The sequence below is a fragment of the Protopterus annectens genome, chromosome 5.part0, assembly GCF_019279795.1.
Source record: "Protopterus annectens isolate FY-2018-M chromosome 5.part0, PAN1.0, whole genome shotgun sequence".
Lineage (NCBI taxonomy): Eukaryota > Metazoa > Chordata > Ceratodontiformes > Protopteridae > Protopterus > Protopterus annectens.
This window is the reverse complement of record NC_056735.1, coordinates 184,484,696-184,508,231: the sequence shown is the minus strand read 5'-3', so window position 1 is coordinate 184,508,231 and position 23,536 is coordinate 184,484,696. Positions and strand designations below refer to the sequence as shown.

Genomic DNA, 23,536 nt, shown 5'->3' with positions numbered 1-23,536 from the left:
GGCCATCATCCTGCATCTGACAGCAGAGATCCAAAGAGTAGGGTACCCACTTTGGGTGTCTCCTCCTCTTCCGAGGCCTCCCCTGAAGCTTCAGGGAAACCCCCTAGGAAAAGTAAGTGCAAGAGGAAGCACATAGACTCCCCCGAGTCTGTCACGTCAGACACCGACTTGGATGAGTCGGAGGGTTCCCCGAGATCCCCCTCTGAGGATGTCTCTTTTTCAGACATCCTAGAGATCCTAAAACAGAGGGGAAATTGGTCCACTCTCAAACCCTCCGAGGACGAGTCGGTTTACCTTGACACTTTTGGATCTCGCCCTTCCACCTCCTGGGTGTCTCCCCCTTTCGACCCACTAGTGGAGGTAGTGGCTAGAAAGGCGTGGGCAGCTCCTGATTCAATGGAACCTACCCCTAGGAGGCCCTCTAAATTTATTTCTGCACCAAAGGACAAATCATTTCTCACCAAAGGTGTTTCAGTTGATGCTATGGTGGTAGCAGCAGCCACTAAGAATGAATTGGCTGATCCTTCTATACCTGTTCATCCTCCTAACAGAGCGTCCAGGACCATGGACAGGTACGGCAAGCAGACTTTTGCTTCAGCGACCTTTACTATGCGATCGCTGAACTATTTATGTCATTTCACCCACCTTCAGAGAGACTTGCTCAAAGAACTGGGTGAAACTGTACAGGATCCTTCTGCTGCGGGTATCAGGACATGATGAACTCCCAGCTGGCCACCCTGAACTCCATTGTTAACTCCTCCATGTGGCTTATCTCCTACGCAGCCGATGGAGCGAGTAGGGCCGCAGGCACAGGTGTTGTGTTGAGACGTCATGCTTGGATGCGACTCTGTAACTTTGCCGATCCCTTCAAGGCATCCTTCACCAACACCCCCTTTGATGGTTCAGAATTGTTTGGACCTCAGGTGAAGAATACCCTCACCAGATGCGAGCAAGATGGTAAGACTCTCTCTGCCGTGGGAGTCCATTTTTCCACACCTTCTAGACCTTATCCTAAGGGACAGAGGGGTGGAAAGATGTGGTTCCGCAAACCACAGGGAGTCGTGCCTACCGCACGTGGTGAATTTCCCCCCAGAGGCAGAGGGGGGAATAATAACAGACGCCGCCCCCAGGGGCAGAGGGGGTCCACAGAATCAGGGTTCCAGGGAATCTTTCCCTGACCAACCCTTTCAGCATCCCTGAGAAGCTGCCCGACTGTCCGCCTTTGGAGGCAGTCGGGGGAAGATTATCTCTGTACCCGGAAGCCTGGCAATCCCTCTCCCAAGACACATGGGTACAGAAGATCATATTCGAGGGTTACAAAATTCCCTTCACTTCCCCTCCCGTACAACCGCCAAGACCCCTACCAGACGTACCACCCCCACAAAGGGGTCAGGCACAGCTAGAAATAAAAAAGCTGTTAGAAAAAAAGAGTCATCCAGGCAGTCCCAGCAGATCAGCAAGGATCCGGAATCTACTCCAGATTCTTTTTGGTACCAAAAAAGACTGGAGACTGGAGACCCATTTTGGACCTCAGCAGATTGAACAACTCTGTACAAAAGACAAAATTTCGGATGGTAACACTGCAGTCCATTCTACCCTTTTTGGGCAGAGACAACTGGATGTGCTCATTAGACCTCCAGGACGCGTACTATCATATAAAGATACACAGGCGCTCCAGGAGGTTTCTCCGCTTCCGGCTGGGAGACGGTCATTATCAATTCAGAACCCTGCCCTTTGGTCTCACCACAGCCCCCCGAGTGTTCACCAAATGCTTGGCAGAGATCATGGCTCACCTGAGACAAAAAGGATTCCAGGTGTTTCCATATCTAGACGACTGGCTCATTTCCGCTACCACCAAGCAGCATCTTATAATGGCCAGGGATTATACTATTCAACTTTGCAACAATCTAGGTATTTCTATAAATTTTGCAAAATCCTCCTTGTCGCCTTGTCAATGTATAAACTTTATAGGCGCCGTATTAAACACCACAGAAATGTATGCAACATTACCACCTCAGAGAGTGACAGACATAAGGCGGAATGTTCAGTCCCTGTTTCAGCCCAACAGAGTTCAAGTCAGGCTAGTATTGAAAGCGTTAGGCCTCATGGCAGCGCCGATTCTTCTACTCCCATTAGCCCGCTTCCACATGAGGCTCTTCCAGTGGATGCTGTTTTCTCAGTGGTCCTTTCAACAGCTCCCAATGACTCACAACATCTTGATAACCCCATCATGCAAGAATCATCTCTCCTGGTGGATGGTTTCCCCTCAGCTTTTTCAGGGCAGACCCTTTGTTCTCCCCCCCCAGTTGCCACTGTGACAATGGATGCCTCCCTGATTGGGTGGGGGGGGCATTATCAGGGCAGGTCGGTCCAGGGCACATGGCAACAATTAGAACGCCACCTGCACATAAATGTCCTGGAGATGAGGGTGGTGCTTTTAACGTTGCAAGCCCTTCAGAGCTCTCTTCCCACAGGGACTATAGCAATTCAAACGGACAATATGTCTGTGGTGTGGTACATAAACAAGCAGGGCAGAACAAAGTCCTACCCCCTATGTCTAGAAGCACTCAGACTTTGGCAATGGGCGATTTCCTCTCAACGGTTTCTGATAGCAACGCACATCCCCGGGAAGTCCAACATCATAGCGGACAGATTGAGCAGAACTATCATCATGCCTCACGAGTGGTCTCTAAATCAAGCGGTAGCAGACAGAATATTTCAGAAGTGGGGCCAGCCTTGGTGCGATCTTTTCGCAACTCCTCAAAACAGCAAGTGCCTCGACTTCTTCACACTCTTTCCTCTACCAGGCCATCCCCCCAGAGACGCTCTTGTTCACGATTGGCCCTGGGGTCTTCTATATGCCTTTCCTCCTTTACCATTGATCCCGCAATTAGAGATCCAAAATGATCCTCATTGCTCTGTTTTGGCCTCGACAAGTATGGTTTCCGTTCCTGCACAGTTACCTACTGGAACAGCCTTGGCATCTGGAACCCCTTCCGGATCTGTTGACCCATCTCACGGGCAAGCTGCATCAGTCTCTTCATTCCCTCAACCTCACAGCTTGGTTGCTCCACTTCCAGCCATAGCCAGGCTTCCCCTTATTTCTCCTCCTGTTCGTGATATAATTCTGGCTTCCCACAAGTCCAATACTAGGAAGATGTATGCGAGTAAATGGAAGCGTTTTCCGCTCTGGGCACAAGCTAGGTCCTTAGATCCTTTCCATGCACCCATTCATAAGGTTCTAGACTTTCTGGCGGAACTCTTTCATTCAGGGTCATCGTCAGCCACTATCAGGGTACAATTAGCGGCCATTGCTAATTTTCATGTGGGGCTCTCAGAAGCAAATATTATGTCCCACAAACTCTGTAAAGCCTTTCTCAAGGGCATCTTTTTGCTTAGACCTCCAGTTAAGGATCCGCCCCCACAATGGGATTTGAATTTAGTTCTAACCTCATTGATTCTGCCTCCTTTTGAACCTGCAGCCTCTTGCTCCCTCAAGCTTCTTTCTTGGAAATCTCTGTTTTTAGTAGCCATAACATCTGCCAGAAGGGTATCAGAACTTCAAGCCTTGTCTGCCCGTCCCCCTTATTTGGTCTTTCACAAAGACAGGGTAACTCTCAGAACAAATCCTTCCTTCCTACCGAAAGTGTCCTCTGAAGCAAATCTAAACCACTCCATTGACTTGCCTGTCTTCTTCCCAGACTATTCCAACAGGGCTGAACAGAAATTACATTCATTGGATGTTCATCGCCAACTACGGTATTATCTAGACAGGACAAAACAACTCAGAAAGTCAGACCAGCTCTTTCTCTCTTATGCTGCAGGAAAGAAAGGGCTTCCAGTATCAAAGGTTACTCTTTCCAGATGGTTGACATCTATTATTACCTTTGTCTATGAGTTGAGACACAGGCAACTTCCGTCTAGGCCTAAGGCTCATTCAACCAGGGCACTATCAACATCAACGGCCTTTCAAGCAAGGTTACCATTAGATGCCATATGTGCAGCAGCTACATGGGCTACCCAACATACCTTTATTGCCCATTACAAACTTGATATAACCTCCAGAAATAGAGCTGACTTTGGTTCCACTGTACTCAGGAGTCTGTTCCATTGAGCCACCCAGGACTAAGGTGCTAGGGACGCTGTCCCATCCAGCAAGAATGAAGGCGAGAATGACAACTTAACATTAAGAAGTTATGTTCTTACCATAACGTTCCATGCTAGTTGTCTTCTTCTTGCCTTCTTTCTTGCGTCCCTCCCTCCTGCCCCCTAGCCTGGACAGACTGAGGTCTCTGAGTCCTTCCTTTTCTGGAGATACAACATGTTACGGTTTCCCCGTATCTTTAGTGTTACTAGCAGGGAGTCCGTACTTGCAAACGAGGATTATAATAATATATTTATACCATGTCTTAGCTTCCAAACGAGATCTGGGGAGTTAGCGCATGGTATTGTGGGTTATAGGGCTGCCTCGAGCCAGTACAAATAGCTCTCGAGCTATAGTATAGGCCGAGTCGGAGCTGAGCATCGGCTCCGAACCCATCCAGCAAGAAAGAAGGCGAGAAGAAGACAACTAACATGGAACGTTATGGTAAGAACATAACTTCTTATTATTCCTCATGACTGGGTTTTGGATCCAATGTCAAATCTGATCTGGCACTTCACAGACATAGATTCAAGGCTCGGGCTACTCCCTCTCCCATAATCCCCTTCTGCACTCTAATCCTCAGATCTCGTGTGCCACGTTTCTGCACTAATGTGATTTCTGGCTCATAGCTGCCTTTTTTGATTTGTGGAAATTCTTCTAAGATAAGCATTTTTCTTTTTTGTTAAGCTTAGATAGTTCTCTTTCTCTGTCCTCCCCTCCCTTTTTTGTAGCTGGTTACTGGCATTAGGGCTTGTCAGAATTCCCTTTCTTTTCATTAGTTGGCGCTTGGTGCCTTTTTTGGTTTTGATATATCTGTTAGGGTTAATTGTATTCTTAAAGTGGTTATACACATTCTTTATGGTTAGTAGTTAGCTAATATCTGTGTGGTGAGTGTTTTACTGTGTGTGTGTGTGTGTGTGTGTGTGTGTGTGTGTGTGTGTGTGTGTGTGTGTGGTGTGGGGGGGGGATCAGCTCCAAGCTTGTTGGATCAGTCCCTTCCCTTGGAGGCCATGAACCTTGACAGCTCAGGGCCGGTACTGTCTGGAGGACCGGGACCTGGGGTTGGCTCCTCTCCTTCGTCCCAGGTGGTTTTAGCTACCGAGGATGGGGAGGGAACTTCCTTCAGTCCGTTGTCCTTTCAGGTGTTAGAGCAGACTTTGAACAGGTCTGGAGCAATGTCTTCCCCTGTACTAGGTACATCCCAGGCCATCACTATTCTGAGCCCTAAGCCCATCCATCCTGTCCAGGGTCAGTCCTCGTGAGATAGCCTTCAGGCAGCATCTAAACGCCAGGGGGTTACCCTCTCTTCCGAGTCCTCCCCTGAGCCCCACACAGAGGAAGTGCCATGGAAGAGAAAGTGCAAGAGGAGGCACTTGGACTCGCCCATGGATCCCCTCATAGAGGACACAGATTTTGATGAAAGGGACAGGTTCCCCCTGGGTTTCTGCCAGATGATGTCTCCTTAGGAGACATTCTGAAACTATTAAAACATAAAGGCAGATGGTCTCCCCAACCCCCATCTTTGGAGGAACCTGTGTTCCTGAAGGCTTTCAGGACAGGCCCATCTATTTCCTGGGTTCCCCCCTTGCAATCTTATTTTACGCAGGGCATGGAAGGAACCTGACACCGTGGAAATAGTCCTCAAGAAGGCTGACAAGTTCTTGAGCCCCCTTTAGACAGGATGCATTGGAGCAAAGGCGTTCCAATTGATGCCATTCTGGTTGCCATGGCTACCAAAAAGGCACTGGCTGAATAGAGCTCCACCGTCCATCCCCTGAACAGGGAGTCTTTGGCGATAACCACGGGAAGCACGTCTACACCTCAGTCACATTTGGTTTGAGAGCTGTAAACTATTTGGCGCACTTTATCCGCCTCCAAAGAGACCTGGTTACTGAACTAACCACACTCTTTCAGAGGTGATGTCTGTGGAGGACCTCAAGAAGGTCTCTCTCCAGCTCACCACTCTATCGTCCCTTGCCAACTCCTCAGTGAGGTTAATCTATAATGCTGCTTGAGGGTACCTCTCAAGCGGCCAGTGCAGGCATTGCCTTGAGGTGTCATGCTTGGATGCAGTTAAGCAGGTTTGCAGTACCCTTCAAGGCATCTGTCACAAATGCCCCCTTCAATGGCTCCTCGCTTTTTGGACCATCAGTCAAGGAGACTTTGACCCACAGTGAGCAGGAAGAGAAGATGCTGTTGGCAGTAGGGATCAAATTTTCTACCCACCAAAGGCATTTTTCCAAGAACCAATGGGGAGGTAAGAAACTTTGGTTCCAAACGTTACAGAGTTCCTTCCAGGATGCTCCTGAGAATTCCTTTTCCAGAGGCAGGGGAAGAGAGTTCAGTGGTAGACGCCACCCTATTGGCAGAGGTGGTCCACAGAACCAAGCCTTAAGGAAACATTTCTCTGAGAAGCCCTTTCAGCACCCCTGAGGCATTGCCTGACTGTTCTGCCATGGAGACAGTTGGAGGTTGGTTCTTGTTGCAGCCAAATGCCTGGACAGCCATAACAAATGTTCAGTGGGTGCTCAGTTTCATATCCAGAGGTTATCACATTCCTTTTTTCCCAACCTCCTCCAAGTCCCAAGAGAATTCTCTCTTGACAGGCCACCTCGTCAGAGAAAACTGGCCCAAAGAAAATTTCTAAAACTTATAGAAAAAGAGATATCCAGGAGGTCCCAACAGGACAAAGAGGGTCCAGAACTTATTCTTGCTTCTTTCTGGTGCCAAAAAGGACTGGGGACCGGCATCCGATTTTGGACCTCAGGAAATTGAATCTGTTTGTAAAAAAGTCTAAGTTCCAGATGGTCACTGTTCAGTCCATCCTGTCACTTTTGTGCAAGTCTGAGTGGATGTGCTGCATATACCTCCAAGATGCCAACTATCACATCAAGATAGACAGACGCACCAGGAGGCATCTGCGCTTCTGATCGGGTGCCAATCATTTTCAATTCAGAGCCCTGCCCTTTGTTCTTAACCACAGCCCCCCCCCCGGTTGTTTACCAAATGCTTGGCAGTGATACCAGATCACTTGAGACTGCAGAGATTCCAGGTCTTCCTGTACCTGGATGATTGGCTCGTCACAGCTCCCACAAAGCATCGACTGATGTTAGTGAAGCAGTATCTTTTGTAGACCTTTGACAAGTTGGGCATTGCGGTCAATGTAGCCAAGTTAACGCTGACTCCTCTGCAAAGTCTGGAATTTGTAGCGACCCAGCTCAACACAGTGGCAGAAATAGCAGCTTTGTCCCCTCAGAATGTGGATTTGCTCAAGTAGCAGGTCAAGGCACTTCTAGAGGTCCCATTGCCACAGGAGCATCTCAGTCTCAAAGCTCTGGGTACATGTTGGCCGCTGTCCTCCTTGTACCGCTGGTGAGGTATTACATGCGGGCACTCCAGTGGTCCATTTTCTGTTATCTGATGGCTATGTCAATCTTGCTGACATGCATTTGCAGGCGACATCTTCAGTGGTGGCTTTTTTCAGAGGATCTCTTCCAAGGCAGACCCTTTTTATCTTCCCCCTCCCACGGCCACAATGACCATGGAAGCTTCCCTGCTGGGGGGGGGGGGGGGGCATTTTCAGTGCAGAACGGTCCAAGGCACATAATCCCCTATAGAGACCAAGTTGCACATAAACTTTCTAGAGATGAGAGCAGCCCTCCTGACATTCCAAGCCTTTCAGGATTGCCTTCCTCTAGGGCTGATTGCAATTCATACAGACAACATGTCATTGGTCTGGTACATCAACAAGAAGAGGGGGAACATGTTCTTATCCACTGTGCAAAGAGGCCATGAGAGTGTGGTAATGGGCGATTTCTACATTTGCTTTCTTCTTGCAATGCACATACCCGAGGTGTCCAGTGTGTTGGCAGATATACTCAGCAGGTCCATCTTGAGCCCGCATGAATAGTCCCTGAATCCATCAGTGGCATCTCAGATATTCGACCAGTGGGGCCTTGCTGTAACCTGTTTGCATCCCAGATGAACAGCAAATGCAGCATGTACTTTGCCCTGATCCCCCAAAGGGGCAGTCACAGAGGGACACACTAGTCCACGACTGGCCTCCGGGTCTCCTTTATGCATTTCCACTGCTCCCGTTCATCTCCAAGGTATTGCAGAAAGCCCACAGACTGAAGTGTTCCATGATCCTCATTTTCCCCTTTCTGGCCTTGTCAGGTGTGGTTTCCCTTCCTCTGGGCTCATCTGAAGTGTCCTCCATGGATACCAGATCCCACACTGGATCTCATCTCTCATCCCTCGGAACTGCAAACACGGAACCTTCAATCCCTTCATCTAACCTCATGGTTTCTCCACTTCCAGTGATACTAAGAGAGTCTAGGCTGGCTTCCCTTGTTGAGAAAATTATTTTAGCCTCTCAGAAACCATCAACTCAAAAACTCGACAACAGTAAGTGGAAACGTTTCCCCTTTTGGGCTGCTGAAAGAAATCTCACCCCTTCTCAGTGCCATTTTCAGATATTCTTCTGTTTTATCATCTCTTTATCAAAAACGTGCCAGTTTCTCTACCATAAAGCTGCAGTTCATAGGTTCATACTAGGCTATCTGCCCTAGGGTATTTATAAGCCTAGCCCCAGAGTGTGTTTGGCTTTCACCACCCATTTTAAATTAATTTTGCTATGCCCTTTTTCGAGGTTAGTATACTGTGCCTCTGTCTAACAGTGACACAGAAGTGATACCCGGGGTAAACCTACGATCTCCCATCCACTCATCAAGATTTCTTTTGAAGAGAGTCAATGAGGGACTCTGCCTAACCTGGACTGGGATTTTATTCCAGAGTGAAGGGAGCCTCTGGGTTATGAATCTGTCCCTCCAGCATGTCCTATTTATTTCAGTGCTGAGGTACAAGTCTCTCGAGCGCGTAGCTCGATGGGATTTGGATTTTCTGAGGTGCAGCATGTCCATTAATTCCGGGTTGGACATGGCTTTATACGTCGGGCACAGATCACCTCTGAGCAGGTGGTATGCCACTGAGTAGAGCTGGAGTTTCTTTAACCGGGCAGCATATGGCATCTGTTTGAGCCCTTTGATCTTCTTGGTGAGGTACTTTTGGGGTCTTTAACGTTGCTGCAGGTGTCTGGTAAGGTACATCCCAAAAGGGGCATTGTACTCAATTATGGGCCTGATGAGAGGGATGAGTAAAGAGGCACGATAACCTCCCCTGATCTAGATGTGAATCCCTTCATGATTAGGTGGGCTATATAAAATGTTCTTCTAACCACTTTTACCACGTGGTTGTCAAATGAGAGATTGCTATCAACTTGGGTCCCCAGGTCCCTAATTACTTCTTCTGTACTTAATGGATTACCATCTATGTGGTAATTTGTGAGCACTTTGTTTTTGCCAAAGGGGATGACTATACACTTTTTGGCGTATAGCTTGAGGCCATGGCTCTGGCACCAGTTGTCTGTTTCTATGAGGCCCTTTTGGAGGATGCTTGTGTCAGCTGGAGAGTCTATTATGGCGCCCAGTTTGCAGTCATCTGCGAACTTGGTCAGCCACAGTCCTTCCGTGTTGGCCTGTACCTCCGAGAAATATATACCGAACAAGAGAGGTCCCAGGACTGAGCCTTGTGGGACGCCACTTGTAACTGGTTTGGAGTCTGACATGGCTCCAGCAATACTAACCATGTGGGTTCTGTCCTTGAGCCAGTTTGCAACCCATCTAGTGACATAGGGGTTTATATTTAAGCTGGTGAGCTTATCTATAATGCCCGAGTGGGGTATTGTATCGAAGGCTTTTGCGAGGTCCAGGTAGGCTGTGTGGACCACAATGGCCCTGGTGACTGTTTCAAAGAAATCGACCAGGTTTAAGAGGCAGGATCTGCCCTTAACAAAGCCGAACTGGGTAGGATCTAGTGTCTGTAGGTCCCCAATATCTTTATTTATGAGGTCCATGATCATCCTTTCCATAGCTTTGCAGACCAAGCTAGTCAGGCTTATGGGGCGATAGTTTCCAAGATCCGTTGAGGCACCACCTTTGTGGAGAGGGACCACTGTTGCTGTACGCCACTCTTTGGGTACATATCCTGTAGTAAGGCTGAGATTGAACAGTAGTTTTATGTTTGGATTTAGCTCTTCTTGGAGTTCATGTAGGACGCAGTCCGGGACACCGTCTGGTCCCATTGATACTGTGTTTTTTGCTTTGGAGAGGGCGGCTCTTACCTGAGCATCTGAGATGTCAGCAGGGCAGCACTCTGCTCGGATATATATTTGCCCTTTTGGTGGGGAGTGGGGGGAGAAGTTTGCGCTGAACCTGTCAGCTAGGATGTTGGCAATGTCTGTGGGTTCAGCGTTTTTTTTTTTTTTTTGTCATTTTGGACTAATTCTGAGCATATCTGGGAATTCCCACCCACGTTCCTAACATAACTAAAGAAAGTCTTGTGATTATCCTTAGTGTCCTGTGCAATTTTTCTCTCGAAGCTGGCCTTAGACGATTTTATGAATGCCCGTAGTTTTTTTTGCTAATACTGATCAGAGTTGCCTTTCTTTTTTGGGATTTTGCTCTATCATGTAGTAGCTTCCTCCTTCTATTGTATAGTTTGTTTATGGCTGGGGTCCACCAGACAGGACGTCTGCCTTTGGAGGATTGGGTCTTGGTTTTATTTGGGATTTCAAGATCCATGCATTCCTGAAGGTGTTCATAGAATGCATTTATAAAGGATTCTGCAGTCTGGGCCGTATTTTCCACTGGCCCGGGGGCTTTGAAGGAGTCCACCTCGGTTTTGAGGAGTGTGAAATTTGCTTAAGAGAAGTTTTTCACTGTGGTTTTCTGGGCAGGGGGTGGGTCAGGATGTGAATATCCAGTGAGATTAGTTTATGATCTGATCTTACCAGTGAGGGATACACTTCTGGTCTGGACCATAGAGTCCCCATGTTGGTGATGATCAGGTCCAGTATGTTTTCCCCTCTTGTGGGAGTGGTAACAAGTTGTTCCATAGCATTTGAGTGTATAAATTCTAGGAACCTTTGGGCTAGGGTGTTTGAGCTAGAGTAATGCTCCCAGTCTATGTTTGGGTAGTTGAAGTCGCCCAATATAATGGTGTTTGGAGAGACCTTCATATTTTCCAGTGTTCTCAGGAAGGCCGAGTGGGGTTCCTGGGTTTGGGAGGGTGGTCTGTAGCAGGCTATAAACTGGAAGGCAGTTTTACCCACTGTTAGTTGCACATGGATAGTCTCTGATGCTTCGTGCTGTGCCACCAACCTGGAGGTGTGGGTATCTTTGACGAATATTGATACTCCCCCCTCCTTTTGTGGTTCGGTCCAAGTTTTGGGGCCGAAAAGCATGGTATGAGGTATAACCTGGTAGTGCTGGGGTGCTCTCAGGAGCCTTGAACCAGGTTTCTGTTACTGCACAGATATCGATGTTCTCCATGCTAAGGAGAGTTTCGAGTGCGTGCATCTTGAGGTTTAGATTTCTGGCGTTGAGTAGCATTACTCTTAGTTTCTTATCCCTTGTGATAGCTATGGAGGTGGGTTTGTCTTTTGAGCCTTGCCTAAAAAAGGCACTATGGGGGTAGCAAGAGCCTTTGCCAATATCTGAAAGCCCAGGGGTGACAGCTGCAAGCCGTGCCTAGCGAAGCATCGTTGCTTGTTGAGCATGTCATCCCAGGTTGACAGGCATTGGATCCCCTTTGAATGACACCAATACTTAAGCCAATTGTTGAAATTGATCATCTTGTCTTCATATTGCGGCATCATTCTTGGTGAGGGTAAGATGCTACTCAAGGTCAGGGTCATACCGGCCTGGGCTACATGCTCAGAGAGCTCCTCTATGTCTCTTTTCATGTAGTCCAGGGAGGTACGTCTCAGGTCATTCACACCAGCATGGACAATGACTGAGTCATATTTGTACTTGCCTTGGAGAGACCTGAGTGCTTGTGTTATGTGGCGGATCCTAGCGCCCGACAGGCAGCTCACCGTGACCTACTCCTTGTTCAGCCTGGTGAGCAGGACGTCAGTGTGCCTGACAATAGAGTCACCTATTACAAGTGTATCAGGTGTGTTGTTTAGCCTTAAGGGCTGTGACTGTTCGGCACACTGGCTTTGTGAGCTATGTGTTGCACATGTTTTGTTTTGGGGTAGCGGTTGCTTGGGTGTCTGCTTTGGAGGTCTCTGCTGCTTAGGCAGATTTTTATTTAGAGCCTCCGAGTATGTTTTTGTGTGTTTGTGTTTGGTTTGCTGTCGTGGTAGGTCTATGTGAGACTGGAATTGTAGTGAGTGTGGTTTCCTTCTCCTCCTGACTGGTTACACCAGTACTGAGTTGAGAGAGCTTAGCCTCCAGTGTGGCTATATGGTTGCATCTCTCACATGTGTTGGAATTTGTTGGGAGGAGGAGAGGGTTGTCTGTGTACATGAGGCAGTTGTAACATTGCCTCAAGATTCCCAGATTCACCAGCTGGACCGGAGAGGAGATTGACAACTGACCTTTGGACATGCTAGAATAGTATTGGGAATTCCTTTATAATTGAAAAAAATGGGCCAATGCGGAACAAGGTACTCAAGGGGCGTTTGTGAGGGTGTAGTGCTTTTAATTTTTTAGTGCTGACTTAGTGAGCAAGTGCCAGGTAACTTAAATGCAATGTGTTACAGGTAACTTAAATGCAAAAACGAGAAACAGTAACTTTCTTTCAAGTGAAACAAGGAAATAAGTACAATAAGCAATGCAGATATCACTAGGGATCCACAGAAACGCTGAAAAGCCGCGTATTAGGTGAAATTAGCGTTTCAGGGAAATAAGCAAACAAACAACAAGCATACAAACAAAGCTAGATTCAGCAGGCCTGGATCTAGTCTATGCTACAGCAAACAAGGTGTACCAATTTCAGTAAGAAACAGTTCAAATATGCAGGCACTATAAGCCTTTAACCAGAAATTCCCAGCTCAGGAGGGCAGAGTCCAGCCTCTCCTCCCACAAGAGTGCAGACCACAAACCTTCTTAATGTAAAATAACTGGCCTGAAGCCCAAGTGCTTAAACCAGAACTAATACACTTTTAGAATAACAGACACTGAGCCCTCAGTCAGCAGTTCCCAACTTAGAAGGATGTAAGCTACCTGTCCTGCCACCACAGTGCAGGCCACAAACCTTCTTAATGTAAAACAACTGGTCTGAAGCCCAAGTGCTTAAACTAAAAGGCTTAGAATGAGTTACACCAAGCAGTAATAAATACAATTGAGTACTTTTAAGATGACGCAAAAGCAAAATAAAGTAGGAAGAAACACAAATACAGTAAAAGCAGATAAAATTTTTTTTTCTTTTCTTTTTTTTTTTTTTTTTTTTTTGTGGAAAGAGAGAAAGGAGTAGCCGAAACTAAGCTGATTGGCCTTCTCAGATGTTCTCCCTGTACTGGGTAGAATGAGGTAATGACAGTAGACTGGGAGGAGGGTCCCAGATCAAATTTACACTAGGGGCGGGCAACTGCAAAGCCACCAACTATAAAAACACTATACCAACAGGGAGAGAGGGTGGGAAACAAACTGCAGAAATGTTTCTCACACCTGAAAAGCAGCAGTGAGCCTTTAAATGAAAGTTTTAAACAGCTAAAGGAGCCTCTAGAAAAAAGAATTTAACTGCAACAAGTTATTACAAACAAACAACCCAACAGATGCTTAATAAAAGTGGACAATTTCCAGTTAATACCTCACACACAGTGAAACTAGCTAGAAAAATACACAGTACACAAAGTGCTATAAATAACAAAGAAATAAAGAACAAAATAAACAAAAAACAGGATTAGTGGCCATTTCTAATTTTCATGTTAATAGGTAGCCTTCTTTTTCCATGAGACTATGCAAGGCTTTCATGAAAGGTGTTTTGCTCCTCAGCCCCCCTGTCAGAGATCCTTCTCCCACTTGAGATTTGACTATGATGTTGCAGTCTCCCACTCAAAGCCCATTTGAGCTGGCTTATGCCTGTGATATTAAGTTCCTGTTCTGGAAGACAACCTTTCTTGTGGCCATAACTTCGGCTAAGAGGGTCTCGGAATTACAGACTTTGTTGTCCAAGCCGCCATATATAATTTTTCAGAAAGACAGGGTGGCCTTGAGAACTAATCCTTCCTTCATGCGTAGGATAGCCACTGAAAATAGTATCAACCAGCCTATTCAGTTACCTGTCTTTTTTCCAGATCATTCCAACAAAGGTAAATATCTTTTCCATACTCTGGGTGTACATAGACAGTTAAGATTTTACTTGCACAGAACTAAACCTTTCAGAAAAATCTGATCAGTTGTTTGTAGCCTTCTCTCTGAACAGACACGGTCAGGCAGTGATTAAGTTATAATTTCCAAATGGATTTCAAACTGTATTTCCACCATTTATTCTCTCAGGAACTTGGATTTACCTTGTCCACCTAGGGCTCACTCTCTTAGGTCGGTTGCTACCTCGTCACCCTTCTCTGCAAGGGTGTCTGTAGATGACATTTGTGCTGTGGCCAGTTTGTCCACTCCTCACACCTTTGTTTCTTATTACAAATTGGATATTGTCTCCAGAAACAGAGCATCTTTTGGTTCCACAGTGCTCAGGCACATCCTTCCATAGGGCCGCCCAGGCAACTGTTGTAGGTGGGGATTCTGACCCAGTCTTGAGAAATGATGAAATGGATAACATCAGATCAGCAGATGTGATGTTGTTAAATAAATAAATAAAGCCGATCCTTGGCTCCGACACGGCCTATAGCAAAGCTCAAGGTTTGCCAGTCGCTCGAGACCAAGCCCCTTATCCCACAATGCACTGCTGGAATTACCCCGGATCTAGTTTGCCGTGGCAAGAGAGATCTCGGTGATCCAGCTAGCTCGGACCATTTGGTGAAAAATAGCAAGTTTTTTTGATAACAATTCTTCTTTCTATTAGATCTTATTCATCTAAACAGTTTGCATGTTATTGTTAAAATTATAATATAGAAATAGTAGTTTGTGGGTTAGTGCCCTGTGTTGGCTTAGTCATCTTGTGTGGGCCTTTTAGCCCTATTTGGAGTTATAATAACAATAATTCTTCTAGTCAGGTTTCTCTCAGTCGGCCTTTTTAGCCCTGTATTTGAAATTTATAGTTTTAATTCTGTGGCAGATAGTGCCTGGTGTGGGCTTAGTTTGCTTTCCTTACTTAGTGTTGGGTCTCTTTACCCTATTTAGATTTCAGTATACTGTTATTTGTACTCTACAGGTTTGTACTGTTTAGAGCATGTCAGATGAAAAGTCTCATCCCAAATCGGGATTCAAGAAATGCCCAGATTGTGGGCAAAAAATGTCCATCACTGATGGACACATCCAGTGTGTTTACTGTCTGGGGTCTAAACACCTCCTAGACACTTGCAGTATTTTCCATTCCTTTACATCAAGAGTCCTTTTGGAGAGAAGGAGGAAACTCATTGACAGGGGATTACTGCAACATTCCTTTTCTGAGGTGCTGGGTAGCCAGGAAGGTGCCAGCACTTCTTCCAAATCCTCCATATCTTCTAAATCTTCAGATTTGAAAGTTGTAAAAAAGGCAAGAACTTCAGAGGGTACAGGGTCATCGGTTCTACAGCTCTCGGAACTGAGTGTCCCTTTGATTCTGAGCCAGCTCCCAGTCTTGGAGCCGGTCTCTGATGTTCCCTCTTCTCCTCTGCTCCAGTCAGCACCTTCGGTGCATTCATCTAAGTCTTCGGTCAGCCTTTCGGATTTGGACATTGATCGGCTAGTGCAGAAGCTTTTACAAGCACCAGGACTTGCCAAATTGCTGTTGGCCCCGACCATTTCGTTGGAGCCGAAGACCATTGAACCAGATTTGTCTACTCCTCCTCCGAGCCGTACTGGACCCTCAGAGCCGAAGGAACCTGAACCAATGATTGTTGAACCTTTGGAGCCGAGACCCGCACCGGTGTTATCGGCTCCATCTACTCGGACGTCCTCGGCGCTGACCGAGGACTCTAGGAGCCGATGCTCTCCCATCGGGTCCGGGGAGGATAGTCGGACCGATTTGTCGGCGCCAACTCTTCCTCTCGGGGCTTCAGCTCAGATGAGCTCTGCTCCTACCTCAGGCTCGGAGCCCATGGTTTCGGTGCGGGAGGATCGGACGGTCCTTTCGGGTCCATCTACACCTTCTCGTAGAAGCCATGGTGTCTTTGATGCTATGAGGAGAGTCTTGTCTCCCAAGACAACGTCAGCATCAGTTTGGCCTTCCCTCAAGCTTCTGTGTCTGCTTCTTCGTCTACCGGTCCCCCTAATCGTAGAGACCCTGAGCCTCAAGTGCCCCCACAGGGCATCCCCCGCTCTTCCGAGACCTCCCCAGGTCTCCCCATTGAGGAGGTGCCCAAGAAGAGACTGTCCAAGAGGAGGCACTTAGACTCCCACAGGAGTCTTTGACATCTGACACGGACTTGACATCTGACACGGACTTGGATGAGTCAGAAGGGTCCACTTGATCCCCCTCTGAGGATATCTCCTTTGCGGTGATATTAGAGATCCTTAGTCAGAGGGGCGATTGGCAGTCCAAGACCCCTACTGAGGACAAGTCCGTGCTCTTGAAGGCTTTTGGGTCTCAACCTTCCACTTCTTGGGTGTCTCCGCCTTATGACGAGCTCATGGAACTCATCTCTCATAAGGCGTGGAAGTCACCGGAGGCCATGGAACCTGTCCCTTGCAAGCCAAATAAATTTATTTCTGCTCCAGTGGACAAGGCCTTTTTGACCAAAGGAGTGCCTGTTGATGCCATGGTGGTGGCTGCAGCCACCAAAAAGGAAGTGTCTGAAACATCCGCATCTATCCATCCTCCTAACAGAGATTCTAGGATCATGGATAGATATGGGAAACGCATGTTTAGTTCAGCGACTTTTTCTCTGCGATCAGTGAACTACTTAACACATTTTACGAGACTACAAAGAGATCTCCTGAAAGAGCTAGGAGATGCTCTCCAGGGTACGGTAGCTGCAGGGTTTGCCACCAAAGTCAACACACAGCTCGCTACCCTAAACTCAGTTGTGAACTCGTCCATGCGTTTCATATCTTATGCAGCTGATGGTTCGAGTAGAGCCGCTAGTTCGGGCATTGCTCTGGGAAGACCAGCCTGGATGCGTCTCTGTTCCTTTGTGGAGCCCTTTAAGTCTTCTTTTATCAACACCCCATTTGATGGCTCATCACTGTTTGGGCCTAAAGTAAAGGAAACTTTAACTAGGTGTGAGCAGGAAAGCAAGACCTTATCTGCCGTTGGAGTCCATTTTTCTACCCCTACTTGGCCCTACCCCAAGGGTCCTATGGGAGGGAAAATGTGGTTCCGAAAAGCACAGGGAGCCTTTCAGGACACACGTGGAGAAACCCCCTCTAGAGGCAGAGAAGGGGGTTATAATGGAAGACGCCACCCCAGCGGCAGAGGGGGTCCGCAGCAACAGGGTGACAGGGGCCAGTTCTCTGGTCAACCATACCAGTGCCCCTGAAAGGGGGCCCGGCTCTGGAGGCAGTCAGGGGCCACTTGTCTTTGCACCCAGAAGCCTGACTAAACATAACATCAGATACATGGGTACAAAGCATCATTTCCAGAGGATATTTCATACCGTTCTCTTCCCCTCCCATTCCTGTAAACAGAATCCCAGATATTCCACCCAGTTTCAGGGAACAAGCAATTGTAGAGGTCCACGAATTGCTAGAAAAAAAGAGTCATCCAACCAGTCCCAGCAGACCAAGTTGGATTCGGAACTTACTCAAGATTCTTTTTGGTACCAAAGAAAACAGGGGACTGGAGACCTATCTTGGACCTCAGAAGACTCAACCAGTTCATAAAGAAAGAGAAGTTCCAAATGGTCACGCTTCAGTCCATTCTTCCCTTCCTAGGGAAAGGCAATTGGATGTGCTCCATAGATCTCAAGGGCATGTACTATCACAAAAAGATGAACAGACGCTCCAGAGATCACCTGCATTTATGGCTGGAAGCCAATCATTACCAGTTCTGAGCCCTACCCTTTGGTCTCACTACAGCCCCCAGAGTGTTCACCAAATGCATGGCAGTGGTCACGGCTCACTTGAGGCATCTAGGATTCCAGGTGTTTCCATACCTAGATGATTGGCTCCTCACCGCTACCACCAGGCATCAATTGACTCAGGCAACACAATACACTCTGACACTCTGCCATCAATTAGGCATTGCAGTCAACTTCGAAAAGTCTGCCTTATCGCCATCGCAGCATACTGTTTTTATAGGAGCAGAGTTAGATACCTCAACCACCACTCTACGTCTTCCAATCAAAAGAGTCTCACTTCTCTGCCAACACGTCAACTCACTGGTGTCATAGAACAAAGCTACAGCAGCAGAGGTCTTGAAGGTGCTAGGTTTGATGGCGGCAGCAATCCTGGCTATACCACTCGCAAGGATGCATATGCAAATTCTTCAATGGCTCCTCTTTGCTCAGTGGTCTTACCAGAAACTACTGATGCACCACATGATTCTCATCATGAATTCTTGCAAGAGAGACCTTCGGTGGTGGTTGACATCTCTTCAGGTCTCAATCGGAAGACCCCCCCCCCCAGTAGCCACTGTGACCACGGACGATTCCCTGATAGGGTGGGGGGGGCATTTTCAGGGAAAGACTGCCCAAGGCACATGGACGGATCAAGAGTCACATTTGCATATCAATGTTCTGGAGTTGAGAGCGGTACTTCTGGTGTTGCAGTACTTTCAGGACTCTCTTCCTCTAGGGACAGTTGCAATTCAGACAGACAACATGTCAGTAGTCTGGTATTTGATCAAGCAAGGCGGTACCAAATCTTACCCACTTTGTCGAGACGCCCTCAGGGTATGGCAATGGTCTGTGTCATCCCAGCATTTTCTGTTAGCAATGCACATCCCGGGGAAATCCAACGTGATAGCGGACAAGCTGAGCAGGGCAATACTTTTGCCTCACGAGTGGTCTCTCAACCAACGAGTTGCGGATTTGATTTTCTGCAAATGGGGCCAGCCTTGCTGCGACCTCTTTGCCAGTCACATCAATACCAAATGCAGAAGCTAGTTTGCCCTAATACCACCTCCAGGACATCCCCCAAGAGATGCACTCATGCACGATTGGCCCCCGGATCTCCTTTATGCATTCCCAGCCTTTCCATTGATACCCAGGTTTTTACAGAAAGCAAAATCGCTAGGAAGGACAGTTATCCTCATTGCCCCCTACTGGCCTTGACAGATTTGATTCTCCTTCCTTCACCATCATCTGCTGGAGAACCAATGGGTCCTGGACCCAGTTCTGGACCTTCTGACACACCCGTCAGTGGACCTCCATCCTTTACTGCAGTCCCTAAAGCTGACTGCTTGGCTAATCCACTTCCCCTAATTGCCAGGCTTCATTCTATCTCAGATGATACAAGACAAATCCTTTTGTCTTCTTATAAGCCATCCACCAGGAAACTGTACCGCAGTAAGTGGAACAGGTTCACAATTTGGGCCAATATACAGAAAATCGACCCTTTCCGAGCTCCTCTGTCCATTTTAGAATTTTTGACAAAGATCTTTAAGGAAGGAGCAGCAGCTGCCACAGTTCGAGTCCAGTTAGCCGCCATATGAAATGTCCACCTTGGATTCGATGGGTTGAACGTTATGGGCCATAAGTTATCCTAGACATTTCTTAAAGGTGTTTTTCACATGAGACCTCCTATCAAAATTCCTTATTCTCCCTGGAAATTAAACTTTATGCTATCTCAAATAATTCTTCCCCCCTTCGAACCAGCATCTTCTTGTGATCTCAAGTATTTGTCATGGAAGACGATATTCCTAGTGGCCATTACTTCTGCCTGCAGAGTGTCAGAACTTCAAGCATTGTCTATCAGACTATCTTACATGCTTTTCCATGCCGATAGAGTGTCTCTCAGAACAAACCCCTCCTTTTTGCCTAAAGTCTGTTCCGAATCCAATATCAATCAGGTTACTGAGTTGCCAGTCTTTTTTTCCTAACCACTCTAGTAAATTGGAATACATGCTGCATAAACTTGATGTACACAGGCAGCTCAGATTTTATCTTGACAGGACTAAGGATTTTAGAAAATCAGATCAACTTTTCATATCCTTTTCGGAGGCCAGAAAAGGCAATCCAGTGGCTAAAACAACCCTATCTAAATGGTTATCAGATTGTATATCCTTTGTTTATGCAAATACAAACATGCCATCGACACACAGACCTAAGGCTCATTCTACCAAAGCCATTTCTGTGTCTTCTGCCTTTCAAGCTAACTTGCCCCTTGTCAATATTTTCGCTGCAATCACTTGGTCTAAGCCTCATACCTTTATCATGCATTACAAAGTAGACAAGGCTTCCAGGGACAGGTCTTCCTTTGGTTCCATGGTGCTGAAAAACGTACTTCCATGAGCCACCCAAGATTCAGGGTGCTAGGGACGCTACCCATCAGTGAGAATAAACGGACTATATATATATATATATATATATATATATATATATATATATATATATATATATATATATATATATATATATATATATATATATTTTTTTTTTTTTTTTTTTTTGCAGCAAACAAGATCTGAGGTAATTCCAGCAGTGCACTGTGGGATAAGGGGCTTGGTCTCGAGCTTTGCTATAGGCCGTGTCGGAGCCGAGGATCGGCTCTGAACCCATCAGTGAGAATAAAGGCGAGATAAACAACTCACATGGAACGTTATGGTAAGTACATAACTTCTTTTTATATACTCACCATGACTTGGCATCTGTGTTATCCTATTTCCTTATTCCTCACATCTCGCTCACCTTCCCCCATCCATGCTCTAGGGGGAGATCTGTTGATGCTGGAGTCTCCGGCTCCTGGGCTACTTTTCCATTGTTTAAAGTTTCAGGTATATATTCTCTGGGGTTCCTGCAGCAAACTTGATCTGAGGGTTAGAGTGCAGAAGGGGATTATGGGAGAGGGAGGAGCTCGAGCCTTGAATCTATGTCGGTGAAGTGCTAGATTGGATCTGACATCGGATCCAAGACCCAGTCATGAGGAACAATAACACAGATGCCAAGTTATGGTAAATACATAACTGTTGAGGAAACTGTTCAATGTGCTGACTGGTGTGGTGATTCAAGAAATAAAATAAATAATAATTGTCTTTGAATTATGCATCTTTAAATTGCTGGTTTATTATAGAAAGTTCTGTGACTACAGGTTTGAAAAAAGGCTCAGTTTTCTTTCACAGTTTGGTTTAAATTCCTAGAGCAAGTAGTTGTCTGACTTTTTGTTGCCTGTTTTTAACTTTCTTTTTTAATGAGACAAGGTCAGTGGGTTGTACTTAATAAAGTATTTTCCGTAGCACAATGGTTAGCCCTTTGACCACTCGCACCCCTGAAATTGTGGGCAGTTTTTACCAGTTTATCTAAATGTTTAATCTGTGTGGGGTAGGGTGGCTGGGTGCCCTCTTCATTGACATTGGGTCTCCTGTGTGAATTGAGTGAGAACTGCAACGTTAAAACTGCTACTTGTGGAGGTTTATACTGATATGTTTAGCCCTACCCCTTTGTGGGCTGACATAACCTAACTAAGCTGGGCAAGCCATGAGCTGTGGTCAGGAGATCATTTACTCCTTAGGCCCTGCGTTGACGACATCTCCAATGACTGGTTACATCCCCCATCTTAGCAGGTCTTTCACAGCCCAGTCTCACCAGAGCCTGGAGAAGGAACCTGCTCCTACCAGCATGTCATCCCCATTCTACCCCAAGAGAAAGGTGAGCAAGTGAAGCCTCTTCACCCTGTCCCTTCCCTGACAGCTCCACCAGGCCCCAGACATGCTAACTGAACTCAGATTACCTTAATCATGTTGTTATCACTCTGTGCTAATGGGGCTGACAGCATTAGCTCCTTTAAATAAGGCATGATTTCTTCAGTGTTATTCTGTCTGTAAAAATAAGTTTGCTTATTAGAAGTTGTGCCCAACACAGTTCCTGTAATTTCCTTCCTGCATGCAGTACCAGGTAAACATTGCCAAACCAGAAGAAAATGTAACTTTATATATGACGGGGAAACGGTGGACTTGTTAATTTGACACTGCACTGATGTTTTTGAAGAAGACATTATTACAGCATGCAGTCTGATGAGTTAAACAAGTGAAAATCTGAACAGAAATATTTAGTGTGATTTAAATTGTATTTATTGTGACTCAGATTCGAATATTGAACTGTCAGTTGCATTTTTTGGAAATGCTTTAAATTTCTTGTTTAAAATAATCTGTAGGACTGTTTTCTTTTAACAGGTGGTGGAAGGCTTTCTCAAGAATGGCACTTACTTTGTACAAAGTAAGACAGTAGGTTTTTCTGCGGAATGGCACATGGATTTACGAATATACATGCTGATTTTTCTTCCATTTTTGATTGTTCTGGTGTTAATTCAAGATCTCAAGAGACTTGCTGTCCTCGCTTTCCTTGCCAATGTATCCATGGCCATCAGTCTGGTCATTATTTACCAGTATATTATCAGGGTAAGTCTTTCTTCATTTCCTATGAAAATTTGCTCTTCTTTATTAATGTTGTTTGGTTTGTAACAGTCTGTGGCTGAGATTAAGAAAGGCTTAATGTGATGGGGTAGACTTACCTCACAAGTTTTCACTATAGTGCCAAACCTTTCTAATTCAGAAACCACTTTACGGCTGAAGTTTTCCCCTCATGGGGACCTCAGCACAGTGTGAGGTCTCCTAGACACTGCTACTTGTTACTACAGTAGTCTGGGGAATACTTAATATTAATTAATCATGTGTTCTTCCCTAGAAATATCCATGGCTCTCGATTTGCTTGGCCATGTGATTCGGAGAACTAGTCAACAAAGGAAAAAATTTACTCTAGGAAGAAAAAGTGACTTCTCTAAAAACATTGTGGTCAGCCATGGGAATACTCGTGGTACAGGGGAGTTTGGCAAAAACATGGAAGTGGGATGTCTGGTAGTGTCTGCATGTGTGTTTTTACATCTTTGCAGGGGCATAACTAAAGCTGCATGAGTGTGTGTGTGTGTGTGTGTGTGTGTGTGTGTGTGTGTGCACTCGTGCTTGCTTGTGAGTTTGTGTTTCTTTGAGTGCAGTCGACTGAAGGAGCTTGCCTGTTTATGTTTGGTGTGTGTGTGTTTGCGTGTGCCTTCATGTACGTGGGTGTCAGAATAGAAAATGTGTATGTGTAAGTACTTTTGCTAATGTGATGTGTAGATTGTTATGAAGAACTCTGGCATGGTCAGGTCAGACAGTGGTACTGTATGATTCAGAGACACTCTAATAGTGAGATATTTCTCATTGCGGCCATACCTTTCTCTGAATCACATTTCCTTGGAGACGCTGTAATTGACTAGCTTGCATTGGGCAAGTAACGAGCAGTGAGCATTCTTTTGAATCCTATGGCATATGGAAGTATATTAGGTAAGTAGTTTATCATGGCCTTTTCCTGTT

General features: G+C 46.2%; 1 protein-coding gene across 1 annotated transcript in view; it reads left to right on the top strand.

Annotated features, from left to right (window-relative positions):
- Positions 1-23,536, top strand: part of SLC36A4 (solute carrier family 36 member 4) — a gene marked incomplete in the record, with an annotated part of 1,257,367 nt that overhangs the window by 898,763 nt on the left and 335,068 nt on the right. Inside the window, 1 exon segment of the mRNA XM_044072201.1 lies at positions 22,361-22,585. Coding sequence (XP_043928136.1) covers positions 22,361-22,585 — 225 coding nt within the window.